Source organism: Sebastes fasciatus, chromosome 7, assembly GCF_043250625.1.
Source record: "Sebastes fasciatus isolate fSebFas1 chromosome 7, fSebFas1.pri, whole genome shotgun sequence".
Classification (NCBI taxonomy): Eukaryota; Metazoa; Chordata; class Actinopteri; order Perciformes; family Sebastidae; genus Sebastes; species Sebastes fasciatus.
In genome coordinates, this window is record NC_133801.1 from 18,133,811 (window position 1) to 18,149,989 (window position 16,179).

The window sequence follows — 16,179 nt, forward strand, 5'->3', positions numbered from 1 at the left end:
AGAGAGAGAGATTGCAGCAAGCTATAGAGTGAATGAAGAGAGGGAGCGGCGTTAGTGAAAACAAAGCAGTGAATCAGAGAAATAAAACGTTATTTTGATACTAAGGGGGGACTTGTGCCTCGGTATCAGACGTCGAGGAGCGTGACAAAGCTGTGGTATTTGACGACCGGAATGGGCTGCACACCCTGCACACTCATAGACTGTATATAAGAAGTCACCGTGACGTCACCGTGACGTCACCCATTGGTTAGTGGACTGCCGTTTTGAAGCCAGTTCGTTTTGCAACTAGAAGTGACACTAGAGGATGGAGATAAGTGCAACCGAACACTGAATACGACATTTTTAGATGACCAAACTGTTAAAATTAACTTTCATGAACTGAAAACACACTGTGAAAGGGTTAAAGTTGGAAGACAAAAACATGAACAACTCCCAGAGCGGACAACGCCGTGGTAACGACCTGCTAATCACAAGGTAGCCACGCCCTAAAGCATACCCTGCTTTATGGTCTATTTGACTCTAAATGGGACCATAATATACTAAATGAACATCATGCTGTATTGAAGAAGACTTGAAACTAGCGATTGAGACCATAAACTCATGTTTACAATGTTTACTGAGGTAATAAATCAAGTGAGAAGTACTTTCATCTTCTCATAGACTTCTATACAATCAGACTTCTTTTTGCAACCAGAGGAGTCGCCCCCTGCTGGCTATTAGGAAGAATGCAAGTTCAAGGCATTTCCACATTGGCTTCACTTCTCAGACCCGGAGGTTGCCCACTGTGCGCGCTGTTATTGGCTGGGGTTTACACCGCCACGTTGGGACCGAAAAGCTGTTTGCTGACGTCCAGAAACGTCCCGAACACTGCAAAATAATAAGAAAAGAGAAAACATAGGCAGAGGGCAGGGTCTCTGTAGATACAGACACCACCACACACTTCTAGTGGGTCATAAGTGATGATTGAGAAGGATTGTTTTTGTATCAGCTATACATTGTTTTTTAGGAAATTACTGCATATTATATCTTTGAAGAACCTGACCTGTATTTTGAAGACTTCATCAGTAACTCGAAGAAGGTGACCGCCATTAAAAGGATAACATTTGAGTGGTCTAAACTCACTGTACCTGTTGCCATCTTCTCTCTCAGGAAACTTCTGCCCACTGTGTGATAAGTGCTATGATGATGATGACTACGACAGCAAGATGATGGAGTGTGGCCGCTGCAACCATTGGGTTCATGCCAAGTGTGAGAATCTGACAGGTCAGTAGGCTTCCAAAAAAGCCACGTAGAAGATCCTATTAAAACACAAGTTTACTGTATGTACTTCACAAGCCGAGCGTTGTGTTTAGGATTCAGCAGCACTTGTTGCACTTCATTTGTTCTGTCAGTTGTCAGTGTCTGTGCAGCTGACTGACAGGCCGTCTTGTGAGTGCTGTCATGCTGACAAGATGCTGAAAGACCTAATAACGGGAGCAATTATGACCTGTCATCTTTCGCTGTCCCCCCCCCAGATGAAATGTACGAGCTGCTATCGAAGCTGCCAGAGAGCGTTGCCTACACGTGTACCAAATGTACCGAACGCCATCCCGCCGAGTGGAGGACGGCGTTGGAGAGGGAGCTTCAGGGATGCGTTCGCCATGTCCTCACTGCACTGCTCAACTCGCGCACATCCTCCCACCTGTTACGCTACAGACAGGTTAGATACACATACTGCTGTGTCTTCTTCTGTGGTGTCAGTACAAATTGCTGTGTAAATTATAGTATAATTAGATGTTCATTCATTCCTTTAGTATTGCTGTACTTTATGTACATATTACATGATATATACTGTATATAACAGTTACAAACAGCTGAAGCAGCAACCACAGCTACTTTTTTACTCAGTGCCTAACTCTGGCTTTTGGGCAGGCGGTGAAGCCTCCGGAGCTGAACCCAGAGACAGAGGAGAGTCTTCCATCCCGTCGTTCCCCGGAGGGCCCAGATCCTCCAGTCCTGACAGAAGTCAAACCCACACCTCCCAGTGACACTGACTCCCCTCCAGACCTGGAGTCTGTGGAGAAAAAGATGGAGCAAGGTCGCTACAAGTCAGTGGTAAGGACGTTACTTCTCGAGTAGTGTCTCTGCCGACAAACTGGACCTGGTGCAAAAGAGTATATGAATCGTGTGCGTATGCCTAATGGTTTGATGCAGGGTCGGAATAGTGAGGGTCGATTCAGACGTCATCACAAGCGCTTGCAAAGCAGTCTGTACTTAAATGAATCATAGCTATAAAGCATTTTTTTTCTAGTAGATTTCAATATCGTATCCTCGTCTCTTGAATCCGTGGTCAGGCCTGTGTTGTATAATGGTAAATTAACATGGACCGCGACGGCAGCTATGACCTTTCCACCAGTGTTCATCATCACTTCACTGTTTTAACAATCACTCTCTGCGTGTGTGCGTCTGTTCCTCATCTCTCTCCCAGCTGGAGTTCAGTGATGACATCGCGCGAATAATTCAGACAGCCATCAACAGTGACGGAGGCCAGCCAGAGAGCAGGAAAGCCAACAGCATGGTCAAGTCTTTCTACATTCGGGTAAGAACATCAAATCAGCTCTGGATCATATCAGTCCTGTTAGCACCACTGAATACACAACAAAATTACAGTGCAGTTCACAAGTACTCTCAAATTCCACAATGGCAATAGGAAAATTGTACCCTTTTGGGGTCATATCAGGCCGTTGACATGTGTTTTTATCAAGTTTTATGACGTCCTATTCTTTTCAGACACACACAGATTTACAATATGTCTCTCAAAGGTAACGGGATAATAACGCAAATTTGTTTTAACGCCACTAATTTCTTTATCGCATTTATGCAGCTTGTGATTTTTAGGTTGTAGCGGGCTCAATTTTAAAGCTAAAGTGAAGTTACTGGTATCATATGAAACTAGAAAACCTAAGAAATCCATTGATTCTATTAGCTTGTCAGGAAGGAGGCTAAATAACGCTCCAAACTTACGCTAAATTTTGGTGAGGAAAAACTGACATGGACATTTTGAAAGGGGTCCCTTGACCTCTGACCTCAAGATATGTGAATGAAAATGGTTCTATGTGTACCTACGAGTCTCCTCTTTACAGACATGCCCACTTTATGATAATCACATGCAGTTTGGGGCAAGTCATAGTCAAGTCAGCACACTGACACACTGACAGCTGTTGTTGCCTGTTGGGCTGCAGTTTGCCATGTTATAATTTGAGCATGTTTTTTATGCTAAATGCAGTACTGTGAGGGTTTCTGGACAATATCTGTCATTGTTGTTAATTGATTTCCAATAATAAATATTTACATACATTTGCATAAAGCAAGCATATTTGCCCACTCCCATGTTGATAAGAGTATTAAATACTTGACAAATCTCCCTTTGAGGTACATTTTGAACAGATAAAAAATGTGTGATTAATTTGCGATTAATCACGATTAACTATGGACAATCATACGATTAATCACGATTTAATATTTGAATCGATTGACAGCCCTAATTTACACACATGCTCACAAACTCGGTTGATGCTTTTGAAAATTAAAAATATATACATTTTCTTACCTGATTGGGGTGCCCCCCTGTAGCAGGCATAGGTTAAGTATATTGGTCAACGTAAGGCAACATCCAGCTAGGGCCCTTCTGTTGAAATACAGGATCACTAACCACCATCTTGCCCCAAATGCAGGTCTGTGCAAGTGCTTCAGCGGTCTGATATGCAAACCTCATCAAATGTTTTCTGTTTCAGCAAATGGACCGAATCTTCCCGTGGTTCAAAGTGAAGGAGTCCAGGCTCTGGGAAAGACAAAAAGTCTCTGCCAAGTGAGTGTCTATGTAATCAGTACAACCTCTTGTACTGATTACTTTGCGATAGTGTTCAGTATCCAACTGTTCTGAGTGACACAGTACAGTTATGTAAGATGTCATTTATCTTTATCAGTTTGTTCTAGATCACTTTTACAGAGTTATGATGTCATTATTTGATGGTTTTGAAAACTAAGTAGATTTTTGTACTTGCTATAGCAGTTTTGTTGTAATTTAAAGGGTTTGAAAGTACAGCCATAAAATCAGGCAAAAGTATGGACAATAAGTTAAAATGAAAGCTCAAACTGGTGTGAAAAAAGCCTGAAAGTCAATATTTAAGCAACGTAATAGTGTTGTGGGATGTGAAGAGTGTGATGTGCCGTTTTTTTCCAAACTTGTAGTGCGAGTTATGTTTGTAATTACAGAGAAGAAAATACAAATTTAATACTCCTGTAATGTGAACCCGTGCAGAGAGCTTGGTGAAGATCTGCAGTTTTCAAGAACTGCAGGTCTATAATTATTGAAATGAGGAGTAAGATGTGGTTTCTCTGTACCATCATCTGTATATAGGAGGAAACCAGAAAGCAGTGAACTAATATTTATAAAATGTGTGGGCTGACTGTACCAACAACCTCGGAGTAAAATGAGTGGAAATAACAGCCATGGGGGGAAGATCAGGATTTCATATCATCGTCACTTCATGTTTTTTCGTGCGGTGAATGAAATCCACAATTCCATGTGATGATCAGTTTTGGGAATCACAACTAAAAACGCTTTCAAAAAACGAAAGAGACTCTGTTAACAACTTGAGAAACGAGTGACTGAGTGGAGTAGATCGATGAGGGGGGTTTTCTTTCAACATGCCTTATCTCAGGACAGTGATTGAGATTAAAGGTACCAGTTAAGATTTAAAAGCTGCAGTAATGAAATTGATCCCACAGTTTCTCTCTTTTAATGAGCCCACAGGACAGCTTAGTGGTGAACGTTATACGCTAATAGATGACTGGAGGCCCATACACTCAGAACAACACTGACTGATGTGATTTTTAAAATATCTACTGAAAAGATAAAGTCAATCTATATTTGTATCTGACTAGAGAATACAGGATCAATGAAAGCATCTCCCCTTAAATGTACATAGTTCAGTTTGTCTAAGCATGTGAGCAGTCACCTCAAACTTATTCATGGAGGACAGCATCTCTATTGATTAGTGTGCATGCCCCTACAGCAAGGATTAATAATGAAATGATCATATTGAATAATAGATGCTGTTTACAGAGATGGCAGGCTGTATCATTTGACATTATAAGAAGGAATTACTCAAAGCCCCTTTTTGTGGCAGTGTGAACCTTTTACTTTATAATTGAGTGGTATGGTTTTACTGCTCTGCATATTGGAACTTTTCCTACACACACTTTTTCACTCACTCACTAACTCGCTCACTTATATTTAGATATCAGCTTTCCCAGACCATTTACTCTGCCTGTCCTCCAGGCATTGTGGGAGGAAAACTGTAACAGTGTCATATTTCACTTGAAGGCTCTTTGATGCACATTTGTGGTCTAATTGTGGTTTACTTGTCAGTTCGGTCTGTTGCGTTGTTATGTATCATTGCCCCAGCCCAGGAAACCAATGATCCATCCAGTGGATCCTGTGGCCATCAATGGGATGGATGCCTCTTTAGTTGCCTCTGCTGTCTTATTAAGTATGAGACTTCACATCACGCCAATTACCCTGCCTTGACTAGGCAAAGCTCCTTGCTTGTGATTATTTATTACTGCTCACATACTACTCAGAGGACCTTTTGTATCTTCTTTGGGGGAAAAAATCCTGAGATGCTCACAGCAATGCTCATAATCTGTATGATCGTCTTTAGGGATTAAACACCAACAACACTTGTGACACAATATTTGTATTTTATTTTTTTTTAATAGGGGGCATTTTCTAGTGGTTCAACAAGCCCATGGTTCGGGTGGTATTGCGGTTTTTGGGTCATGGTTTCGGTTCGTTTTGCACATTAGGGAGAAGAAAACAACCATTTCTAATGTGTTTGAACTCCAAATTATATAAATAGATTGACTCATAGTAATGAATGATATTTCTGTATTATATGAAGCCATAACGGTGGTTTTATACATGAAATAAGGCAGGCTACTTAATGGTCAAGTAGGCCTATGTTTAGATAATCGCCTCTTCTAAGTCTCTGGCACCTCATCAAATAATTAGCAGGCCTGTATTTAATAGTGTTGCACCAGTTCAACAAGCCCATGGTTTGGTTTGTACGTCATTGAACAGTTCGTTTTTTTTACGGTTCGGTTTTGCATCCCTAGTATTTGTGTGGCTCGCTGGTAAATCAAACAGTTTGTGCATGGCTGATGTTAGAGAGAATACATTATCTTACATAAAGACAGCAGCCTATTTTATACCGATTTGGCCATTTTTGAGATTTCATTTCTCTGCATCACCTGTGTCAGGGAATTTTAAACATCACGTTTTAAACGTTTAAAAGACTACACATTAAATAATGTCAGTTCAATCAGACCTGAGAACAAATATTTGCATCATTTCAGTCTGATTGCCCTTCCTGTTGTTTGTGATGTCTGTTTGTAGATATTAGTTCTATTTAGTAGATAACCAAGAGCAAAATCTACTGTTGTACAGATTAATAATTAAATCACAAAGCAAGACTGATTTTTCACTGTTTTTGTTTTGGGGAAAAAACGCACCCTACGCCACTGAAGCTGCCTATCTATTAATCTGAGGTTTGACAGGTGATGAGTGTTGTTTTGATGTGAAAAGAATCCCCATCATACAGACGTATCCCTGAATTGTGTTCTTGGAGTCTTTTTCACATCCTTAGGCTTCAGTTGTAAACCCACATAATGACTCGTGTGGTTATTTTGAAATACTTTGGGGTTGCTCTGTTGTTTACACCAGGGCTTTGGCAATAAAACAATCACAACTTCACATTTTACCCAGTCACAGCCTGGGTCCATGTTTACTACCTGTCAGCTGTCATTCACATACACTGCAACAGGATATAAACTGGCACACATCTGGAATGTTGAACTGTGAAATGGTCAATAGGACATCAACTAATAGTTCCTGTCTCTGCGTGTCGTTGTTTCCCAGCAATGGGCTTCTCCCGAACGCCGTGCTGCCTCCGTCCCTGGACCACAACTACGCCCAATGGCAGGAGAGACAGGAGCTTTCCCGCGCTGAGCTCCCCCACCTCATGAAAAAGATCATCCCAGCTCCTCGGCCCAAGACCCCCGGTGAACCAGATTCTCCAGCCTCGCCTCCTCCTCTCCCTCCATCTTTACCCCCACCACCTCCACTCCTACCTGGTAAGGCAATCTGCAAATATATATATACGAATATGTACATGCACAGCTCGTCACTTACGGGTTTTCTTATAACTTCTTCTCTTCAGATCGTGAAGACAGCCCAGAGCTCCCTCCTCCGCCAGGCGTTAGTGATAACAGGCAATGTGTTCTGTGTCTGAAGTATGGAGACGAGAACACCAATGTGAGTCAGGAAACTGCTTGGACTCTCTTTAACACACATAAGAAGTACTTTGAGTGTCTTGTGACACGTCTGTTTGTTTCAGGAGGGTGGCAGGCTGCTGTACATCGGTCAGAACGAGTGGACCCATGTGAACTGTGCCCTGTGGTCCGCCGAGGTGTTTGAAGACGACGACGGCTCTCTGAAGAATGTTCACATGGCTGTTCTCAGGGGAAAACAGCTGGTAAGATACGTCGTCCATCACAGGTTCCCACGCTATTTTCAGTGTTTACTTATTGGACATTTAAAACGTTTTGTACTTTTTATTCAGCGCTGTGAGAAGTGTCAAAAGCCGGGGGCCACAGTTGGCTGCTGCCTCACTTCTTGCACCAGCAACTACCACTTCATGTGCGCCCGCCAGTGCCACTGCGTCTTCCTGGAGGACAAGAAAGTCTATTGTCCAAAGCACAGGGACCTCATCAAGGGAGAAGTAAGAACATTTAATTATTTACTTTATAATCAAAAAGCTCATTAATACATTTAGATGGCAATCTTTTTTTCTCTTCAACATTCCTATGTTTTCTTCTCCAGGTGGTGTCTGGGTTTGAGGTGACCCGCAGGATCCTGGTGGACCTGGAGGGCATCCGTCTCAGGAGGAAGTGGTTGGCAGGACTGGAGCCTGAAAACGTCCACATGAGGATAGGTAGGTCGGTCGCTGATAAATGTTGGTGGATAATGTCTCCCAGTGTCTCTTGAATGCTGATTTATACGCCATCGTTGCAGGCTCCATGACCATCGATTGTTTGGGGATACTGACTGAACTCTCAGACTGCAAACGCAAGCTCTTCCCTGTGGGATACCAGTGAGTTTTCCATTTATCTGAAAGTCCTCTCTAGCTATTTTTAGTGCCTCCGTTATTATTCTCAATTAAAGTACATCTGCTGGAGGATATTGAAATTGCAAACTGAATAAATCCTCTTCTCTGCAGGTGTTCGAGGGTGTACTGGAGTACTTCGGATGCTCGAAAGCGCTGCGTGTACACCTGTAGGATCCTAGTTTGTCACCCTCCGGTGTTAGAGTCTGACCTGAAAAACATGATGGCTCCTGAGGAGAATCGCACGATAGCACACAGCCCACCTTCCATAGCAGGTAAACGACGGACTATAGTGACTTTATATAGTTTAAATGTGTTACAGTTTCATGTTTTGTGACGGTAATGTCTTAAATTAAACTGTGTTTTGTGTCTTTTCAAATGTTTTTATTGTGAAGCATAATTTTTCCAAGATAGCAAAACATAGTATCGCCATGCTTCTTTTCCATATAAACACAGAAACAAACAGAATGTCAAAAGACACAAGAAGAACATTCTTCAAAAAATAAATACATAAAAAAGGAAAATAAAGAAATACTGAATAATAAAATAAATAATAATAATAAATGAAAAGCAGTAATAATAATCATGATAACAATACTACTGAAAATAATACTATTACTTGTATAACTTCACCGACAAAATGTTCAAGCCTAAACTGTTTTGTGTCAATTTCCCCTCCTTTCATATCTAGACTTTCCAGATCCATTTGAATCCCCGAGGCGCACTGACACCCTTTCCCCTACCAACACCCCCAAGCTCAGGGTTTACACCAGGAACCGACACCCCAGCTACCCCCCTTGTCAGCGCTCACTAGGCCCCAGGCCCATGCCCTCTCCAGGTATAACTATGCATTCCTCTTTTTGATTTAAAACATTTATTTGAAAGAATCATAGATATGTTTGGTATTCGATTGTAGAATTTAATTTAAATTGTCGGCAGAGTAGTCTCTATTTTAATTTCTATTTCTTTTATTTTGTAGGAGGAGCCTCTCAGCCCCAAAGCCATGAGATTGTGACAGTAGGAGACTCCCTGGTGAACCCCGGCATGCGGAATATCGACTCACGTCGGCACAGCTCCCCTTCTCTCTCTCCTTCTCCCCACCCGCTGAATAGACAGAGAGGGTTGACCTCCCCACCTCCATTTGTGTCACGACCCCTTACCTCACCCCCTCCCCTCATCCCCTCCCCTGCCAGAGACCCCGAAAGGTCCAAACACCCTAGCAAAGACTCAGCAAAGAGTCCGGTCCAGAGAGATGATGAGAGAGGCAGACTGTTCTCCACAGACAGAAACAGACAGCAGCCATTAAGAGACCAAGGGTTGAGAGATGCTGACAAGGGGAGGGTGTCGAGTCAAGACCAAGCTTCTAAGGATTCTGACAAGAATAGATCATCCAGAGAACTTGGGCAAAAAGACTCTGACAAGGGCGAAATATCTGCCAAAGAGCCAGAAAAGAGGAGGCCGTTGAGTAAAGACTCAGGTGTGAAAGAATCGGAGAGGGGACGACCTCCCAGTAGAGATCCCTTAAGAGATTCAGATAAGGGGAGACAAGTAAACAGAGACTCTGAGAAGGGCAGACAGGCGAGCAGAGATTCAAGCAATAGAGAAACAGATAAAAGCAAATCATCCTCTAGAGATGCCAGCTATAAGGATATGGATAAAGCTAGGTCTCTCAACAGAGATGCTGGGCTAAGGGACTCTGAGAAGCATCGACAATATAGCAGGGAAACAGGAAAAGACTCAGGCCAAGGTAAAGACAGACCGTCTAGCAGAGACTCTGACAAGGGTAGACCTCCCTCTAGAGACTCTAGTTATAGAAGCACAGAGAAAAACAAAGACTCTGGCTCAGGGAAAGATAGTAACCCTAGCAGTCAGTCCAAACAGGCTGGAGGTGAGAGTAAGAGCCCCAGACTGGCACCTGCAGGCTCAGGCCAGTCCTCCCCTCCGGTGGGCACTGCCGTTCTCTCTGGTCAGCAGAGAGGCGGCAGCACCAAGCAGACAGACAAGCAAGGGAAACACGGAGGGGACGCACGAAACAAAGACCAGGACGTTTCTGCGAGTTTATTGCCTCGTCACCGGGCCACCCCCACCTCCAACATCACCCAGTCTAAGGACAAGGCCAGCTCAGGGAAGGAGAGTAGTAGTGGCAATGGGAATTTAATGCCAGCTTCACTCCATAAGGACTCCGTTGTTGGGAAATCTGCCTCCCCACAGTCTTCATTTCAGAAGTCCAATTCACGGAAATCAAATGATTACTCATCAGGTCCGACCACGGCAACAGCAGCAGCTATGAAACCTGCGTGGCCGTCACGGACACCAGCAGAGGATGATGTTGTCAAGCGAGGCTCCGTGCACCTGGCCTCCCCAGCTGCAGCCTCAGCTGCCAAAGACAAACACCCCAAAGTTAAGACAGCAGGCAGCAGAGAGGTGTCCAAAGACCGTGAGAGAGAAAAGACTCTCCAAAACAGCAACAGCAGCAACAAAATCCCCCTTCTCAACAATAATACGAAAGCTACTGGCAGCACCAACGCACATGCTACGAACCCCAGCTCTCACAACAGCAGCAATAGCAAAGCTCCAGTGCTTGGAAACAGCACCAAAGCCCACGGGAAGGCTCAGGGGGAGAAGCTCGAGAACCAGGGAGGGGACAGGTCATCCTCAAAGAGCAGAGAGAATTACTCCTGTCCTGAGAGGAAGAACAGCTCCAGTCTGGACAACTTACAGCAGCTGCAGCCGGGCGGTTTAGCTCCAGAGAAAGGAGTGAAGACTTCTTCTCAGCCTCAAACCAAACCAACAGCTAACCAGCTGCCGTTGTCCTCAAGAGAGAAAAGAAGACCAGTCAAACCCCCGACTGTAACTCCACTAAAGACTGATATTAAGACCGACCCGAATGGGACCAGCACTGTTGGTAGTATTCCTTCCTCCTGTCCCACGACCACTACCTCCACTGTCTCTCCTGCCGGCCAGGGGACCCGTCGCTCTGCCCGCTCTGCTCTGTTCTCCTCACCCTCTGCCAGCAGCAGTGACAGCTCTGAATCTGACACCCAGACTCCGACAGAGGAAGAGGATTTGCGCAAGGAGCGCTCCCGCAGCGAGCTCCGAGAACACCACGGCCTCCTCACGCAAGGCACCGAGGACGAGGGCGACGGCCCAGAAGACGACCACGACAGAGGCATGGATGATAAACATCACGAGGACGACAGTGACGGGTCGGGGTCGGCCAAGCGGCGCTACCCTCGACGCAGTGCCCGCGCGCGCTCCAACATGTTCTTCGGCCTCACGCCTTTCTACGGGGTTCGCTCGTACGGCGAAGAGGACCTTCCCTTCTATGGCAGCGGGGACGGAGCTGGGGCCGTGGTTAAGAGGAGGACCGGCGGCCGCAAGAAGTCAGCCGAGGGGCAGGTGGACGGAGCAGATGATATGAGCACCTCCTCTTCGTCGGGGGACAGTGGAGAGGATGATGACAGCGGAATGAAACAGAGGGGTAAAGACCCGTACTACTACAACTTCACCCGAACAATAATCAACCCTGGCGAGGGCCTACCATCTATAGAGGGGATAGACCAGTGTCTGGGAAGGGGATCCCAGCTTCAGCGCTTTCTAAAAGACGAGGAACAGCAACAACAGAGGGCTCAAGGAAAAGCTGAAGAGGACATGCTGAGTGCTCTGTAAGTACACACAATTATTTTGATAAAGAATAATTTATTTCTTATTATTTTCTGTTGATAATCCAACATACTGTCTTTGCTGTGTTTGACAGGACTTTAGGCAAGCAGCGTATCGGCCAGCTCGATGGCGTCGATGACGGCTCAGAGAGCGACACCAGCGTCTGCACCACCAGCACCAGCACCACCACCACCACAGCCACCTCCTCTTCCACGCCACAGAAGAGCACTCCTAAGAGACGGGGCAGAGAAAGGCACGCTGAGAAACCCGACTCCCACGACTCGAGCAAGGAGGCCGACAACAGCGGCGGAGCCGTAAGCCACAACACGCGGGAAGGCAGAAAGAACCAGAAAGAAAACAGTCTTCCTCTAGGAGGTGGGGTCAAGTCCCAGCCGCAGAGTCAGGGTCAGGATCCTCTCGAGGCCCAACTGTCCCTCAGCACGGACCTGCTTAAATCAGACTCCGACAACAACAACAGTGATGACTGCGGTAACATTTTGCCGTCAGATATCATGGAGTTTGTCCTCAACACACCTTCCATGTCGATGCAGGCTCTGGGTCAGCAGTCTGAGCCGTCCTCCTCGGAGCTGCTCCTGGATGAGAGCTACGTCGGAGTGGATGTCAACCGGCCCAAAGACATCCTGTTTGATGACTTTTCCCAGCAGCTGCCCAGCGCTGAGAGTGGAGGTGTGGTGGAGAGTAGTGTGAACAGCTCCATATCTGTAGAGGAGCCGTATCTTCCTTTGGAGCTGCCTTCTGACCTCTCTGTCTTGACCACACGCAGCCCTTCTGTCAACACCAGTCAGAATCACACTGCTGGGAGTCTCATCTCTGATACCTCAGACCGCACCATGCTGGGCTTGACCTCTGACCCGGAGACAAAGAGTGGGGACAAGAAAAGAGCAGGGCCAGGTGTGTCACCGTCGGAGAATCAGCATGACGCTACAACTTTGGGAAACAGGGACACACAGGTCACAGAGGGTCACATGACTCCTGAGCAGTTTATTCCCAGCCCTGCCATTGGCCAGGTGGTTGAACCTCCGGGTAACCAGGATGTTGCCAGGAGTTCTGGTACCCCTGGTTTGCCAAGTTCACCCTCCCTTCCTCTTCAGGGTCAAAAGTACCTCCCGGCATCAGCTGCAGCCGCAGGCAGCCCCAGTCCAGTTCCCTGTCCGGGACCATCCCAGGCTCAGGTCTCCAGCCCGGCAGTCATCAAACCTGGTCCTGACAAGCTCATTGTGGTCAATCAGCAGTTCCAGCCTCTCTACGTTCTCCAGACCGTCCCTAATGGTGTCGCCCAAAAGATTACTGCCACCGGAGTGATGGATCCCACCTCCTCAGCAGTGCTGAGCTCTATGACGCTCACCACAGGGTTGAACACGGCTTTATCCACAGCCCAGCCAATATTTCCTGCTGGCGGCAAAGTCCTGGGCACCATGGCTCACACCTCCCAGATTCACACCTTCACAGGAGCCACACAGGCGAGCTTCCAGACGGGAATCCCCAGCACCACCTCGGGGCTTCTCATCGGGCTGCCCCACGACCAGTCCCAGATTCTGGTCTCAGAGGCCGGTCGGCCGCGCGAGCTGGGTCCCGGCGTTGCCATAGTGTCTAGTCCCTCGTCCCTCGCTTCTTCCCAGACTGTACTCGCCTCTGCTCACGGCAAGAAGAGGCCCATCTCTCGTCTTCAGCCTAGAAAGGGCAAAAAGCTGGCCCGCTCCCGTAGCCAGCCTACTCTGGCCCCGTCGGAAGTGGGCCCTCCCAACATGACCCTCATCAACCTGACTTCCCCTCAGATTACTGCTAGCATCTCCGGTCAACCTGGTAGCTTGGTCGAGTTAAACACTCTCTCCACTTCTCAGCGCAAGGTCCCAAATATTATCAAGAGACCAAAATCGGGTGGGGTTATGTACTTGGATCCCACGACCCTCCTTCAGCAGAGGATTTCCGGTACCGCCCAAGCTGGTCTCCTTGGCCACGACTCCTCCACTCACCTTATACCGTGCACAGTCTCTGGTCTCAACCCCAGTCAGTCAGTGCTGAATGTTGTGTCTGTGGCCTCTAGTGGTGCTGCTGGCCTTCTTGCACCAGGATCAGTCTCCCTCTCCACCCCCGTCCTCGGCTCTGCTGAGATCACAGGGTCAATTAGCAACCTCCTGTTCAAAGCAGGTCCACACGGCTTGGGCCTGTCAGATCAGCCGATGGTCCTTCAATCAGCGGGAGCTCCTCTGATGTCACAGCTCAGCTCCTCTGTGCAGACATCTATAGCCAGCAGCATCTGCGTCCTGCCCTCCCAGCAGACCATCAGCATGGCTGTCAACCAGCAAGGAGAGACAGAAGTTACTAATGTCCACCTGCAACACCAGCCTATCAACAGAGCCCACACTGTGGACTCCAGTCCAAACACCACTGTTACTCTAGCCTCTCTAAGCCCCGCCAAGGGACGCGTTGTTGGAGTGTTCGCCCAAACACGAACCTCCGCACATTCCCAAAGCAGTAGAACAACTCCCATCTCCAGATCATCAGAGCAAAGACCGCCTAACTCCACCACCTCTTCAGGAGCAGAACGAGGCAAACAGAAAACAAAGAGGAGCAGGCAGAGCTCAGACATAACCAGCGTGAAGAAGCTCAAGGCCTCTCAGGCGGAGGAGCATCACAGCAACGCCGCAGGACGACATCACTCGAACCCAAGGTGAGACTTGCTTGCTTGAGATGTATTCGTTTTTATACATATTTACATGAATAAATGGGAAGAGTCAGCAATAACCTTTCTCAAATGTGTTCTGCATAATGAATGTGACATTGAGAATAATTATAACAGATTTTTCTTGTTTTGTTTTTCAGTAAAAGTTTTTTTTTAATGTCTTCATAACATGGAAAGAAACAGATACAACCTTCTTGTTGTGTTCTTCTACTATCATTTTAACATAACTACATTATTTATTACTTGTGAATGTCAGAATGGGATTGTGAGTGTATGCTTTATTCTTTTGATGCTTCTCTATAACAGAGTATTTGTAGAAAAAGACGTTTTCAGTTGCTGTGTACTATAAATATCTCACCTTGACTGAATCTGTAACTACCAAATGTTCCCTAAAGTACTTTGCAAAAATATATTTTGAACCTCTGTCATCGTCTTTGCAAGCAGTTCCAAAGAGCTGAGCTCCCCTGAACCCATGGACACGGGCAAGCCCGCAGACAAGGCGACCAACAAGAGGTACGGAGTCACCCGCGCTCGGTGCTCATTTTCATACTGAATATATAAAAGAGTTCTAACGCTTCAATGCCTCAAATCTTTTCCAGTGTGCTCGGTAAAAAGAAGACATCTGAAGGTCCTGTGTTACCGGGGAAAGTAGTGGGGAAAGACAAACCATCTGCAGCTGGCGGAGCGGGGTCTCTTCCTGTATCATCGCCGCCCGACCAAGACGGCAACAGCAGGGACACCGGCCTCGATAGCAAACCCAAGAAGGGCATCATCTTTGAAATCTGCAGCGAGGACGGCTTCCACATCCGCTGTGAGAGTATCGAAGGTGAGAGAAAATGACCTCACCTTTACTACATGTGTTATATTTATGCTTCTGTGCCAATATGCCTTTGGCGAAAAGTCATATAATGTGTGTTTTAAAGTTTATAGAGCTATAATGAGTGGCTTGTTGCCCATAATATAATGCACAGCGCTGTTTGCAGTCACAAAGAAACAATGTCCTCTTTGTTGCTAAGCGTTTAGACTACATTCCAACACTGTACATACAAAATACACCTTACCTACTGACTGCATTCGATGTTCTTTGACAGAGCTAATAAATCAAAATGATCATGTATATAAAAGGTTACATTTCACATACATTCATATTAAGATGATTTAACTGCCTGTCCCTTTACAGAGGCTTGGAAATCCCTGACTGACAAGGTGCAGGAAGCTCGCTCCAACGCACGACTCAAAGAGCTCTCCTTTGAAGGTGAGGCATCGCTCGTGACTACACCGCAAAACAAGGAAGAATAGATATGTTGTTGTGTATGCGAATGATTCATCGTGGATGCGTTTGGTTTGCTCCTCCCAGGTGTGAATGGACTGAGGATGCTGGGAGTCGTCCACGAGGCGGTGGTCTTCCTGCTCGAGCAGCTTTACGGCTCCAGACACTGTCGGAGCTACCGGTTCCGCTTCCATAAACCAGAGGAAACCGACGAACCTCCCATCAACCCCCACGGGTCGGCCAGAGCAGAGATCCACCACAGGTTAGGAAAGGATCCATGCACACACATAATAATTAATTGGACAATAAGATAAGGAACCCTCTTCCTGACTTTA

General features: G+C 46.2%; 1 protein-coding gene across 7 annotated transcripts in view; it reads left to right on the forward strand.

Moving 5' to 3' along the window:
• Positions 1 to 16,179, forward strand: part of kmt2a (lysine (K)-specific methyltransferase 2A) — a 48,608-nt gene that overhangs the window by 26,408 nt on the left and 6,021 nt on the right. For 4 of the 7 annotated variants that reach the window (XM_074641982.1, XM_074641985.1, XM_074641984.1 and 1 more), the window contains exons 12-30: positions 1,150 to 1,263; positions 1,515 to 1,699; positions 1,912 to 2,094; positions 2,468 to 2,578; positions 3,774 to 3,847; positions 6,962 to 7,176; positions 7,263 to 7,357; positions 7,440 to 7,577; positions 7,665 to 7,823; positions 7,925 to 8,036; positions 8,117 to 8,195; positions 8,322 to 8,482; positions 8,899 to 9,045; positions 9,187 to 11,872; positions 11,965 to 14,562; positions 15,016 to 15,087; positions 15,174 to 15,400; positions 15,755 to 15,829; positions 15,932 to 16,106. In XM_074641982.1, coding sequence (XP_074498083.1) covers positions 1,150 to 1,263; positions 1,515 to 1,699; positions 1,912 to 2,094; positions 2,468 to 2,578; positions 3,774 to 3,847; positions 6,962 to 7,176; positions 7,263 to 7,357; positions 7,440 to 7,577; positions 7,665 to 7,823; positions 7,925 to 8,036; positions 8,117 to 8,195; positions 8,322 to 8,482; positions 8,899 to 9,045; positions 9,187 to 11,872; positions 11,965 to 14,562; positions 15,016 to 15,087; positions 15,174 to 15,400; positions 15,755 to 15,829; positions 15,932 to 16,106 — 7,606 coding nt within the window. The remainder of the gene's footprint in view (positions 1 to 1,149; positions 1,264 to 1,514; positions 1,700 to 1,911; positions 2,095 to 2,467; positions 2,579 to 3,773; positions 3,848 to 6,961; positions 7,177 to 7,262; positions 7,358 to 7,439; positions 7,578 to 7,664; positions 7,824 to 7,924; positions 8,037 to 8,116; positions 8,196 to 8,321; positions 8,483 to 8,898; positions 9,046 to 9,186; positions 11,873 to 11,964; positions 14,563 to 15,015; positions 15,088 to 15,173; positions 15,401 to 15,754; positions 15,830 to 15,931; positions 16,107 to 16,179) is intronic. The other 3 variants (XM_074641983.1, XM_074641987.1, XM_074641986.1) reach the window with 2 other exon arrangements.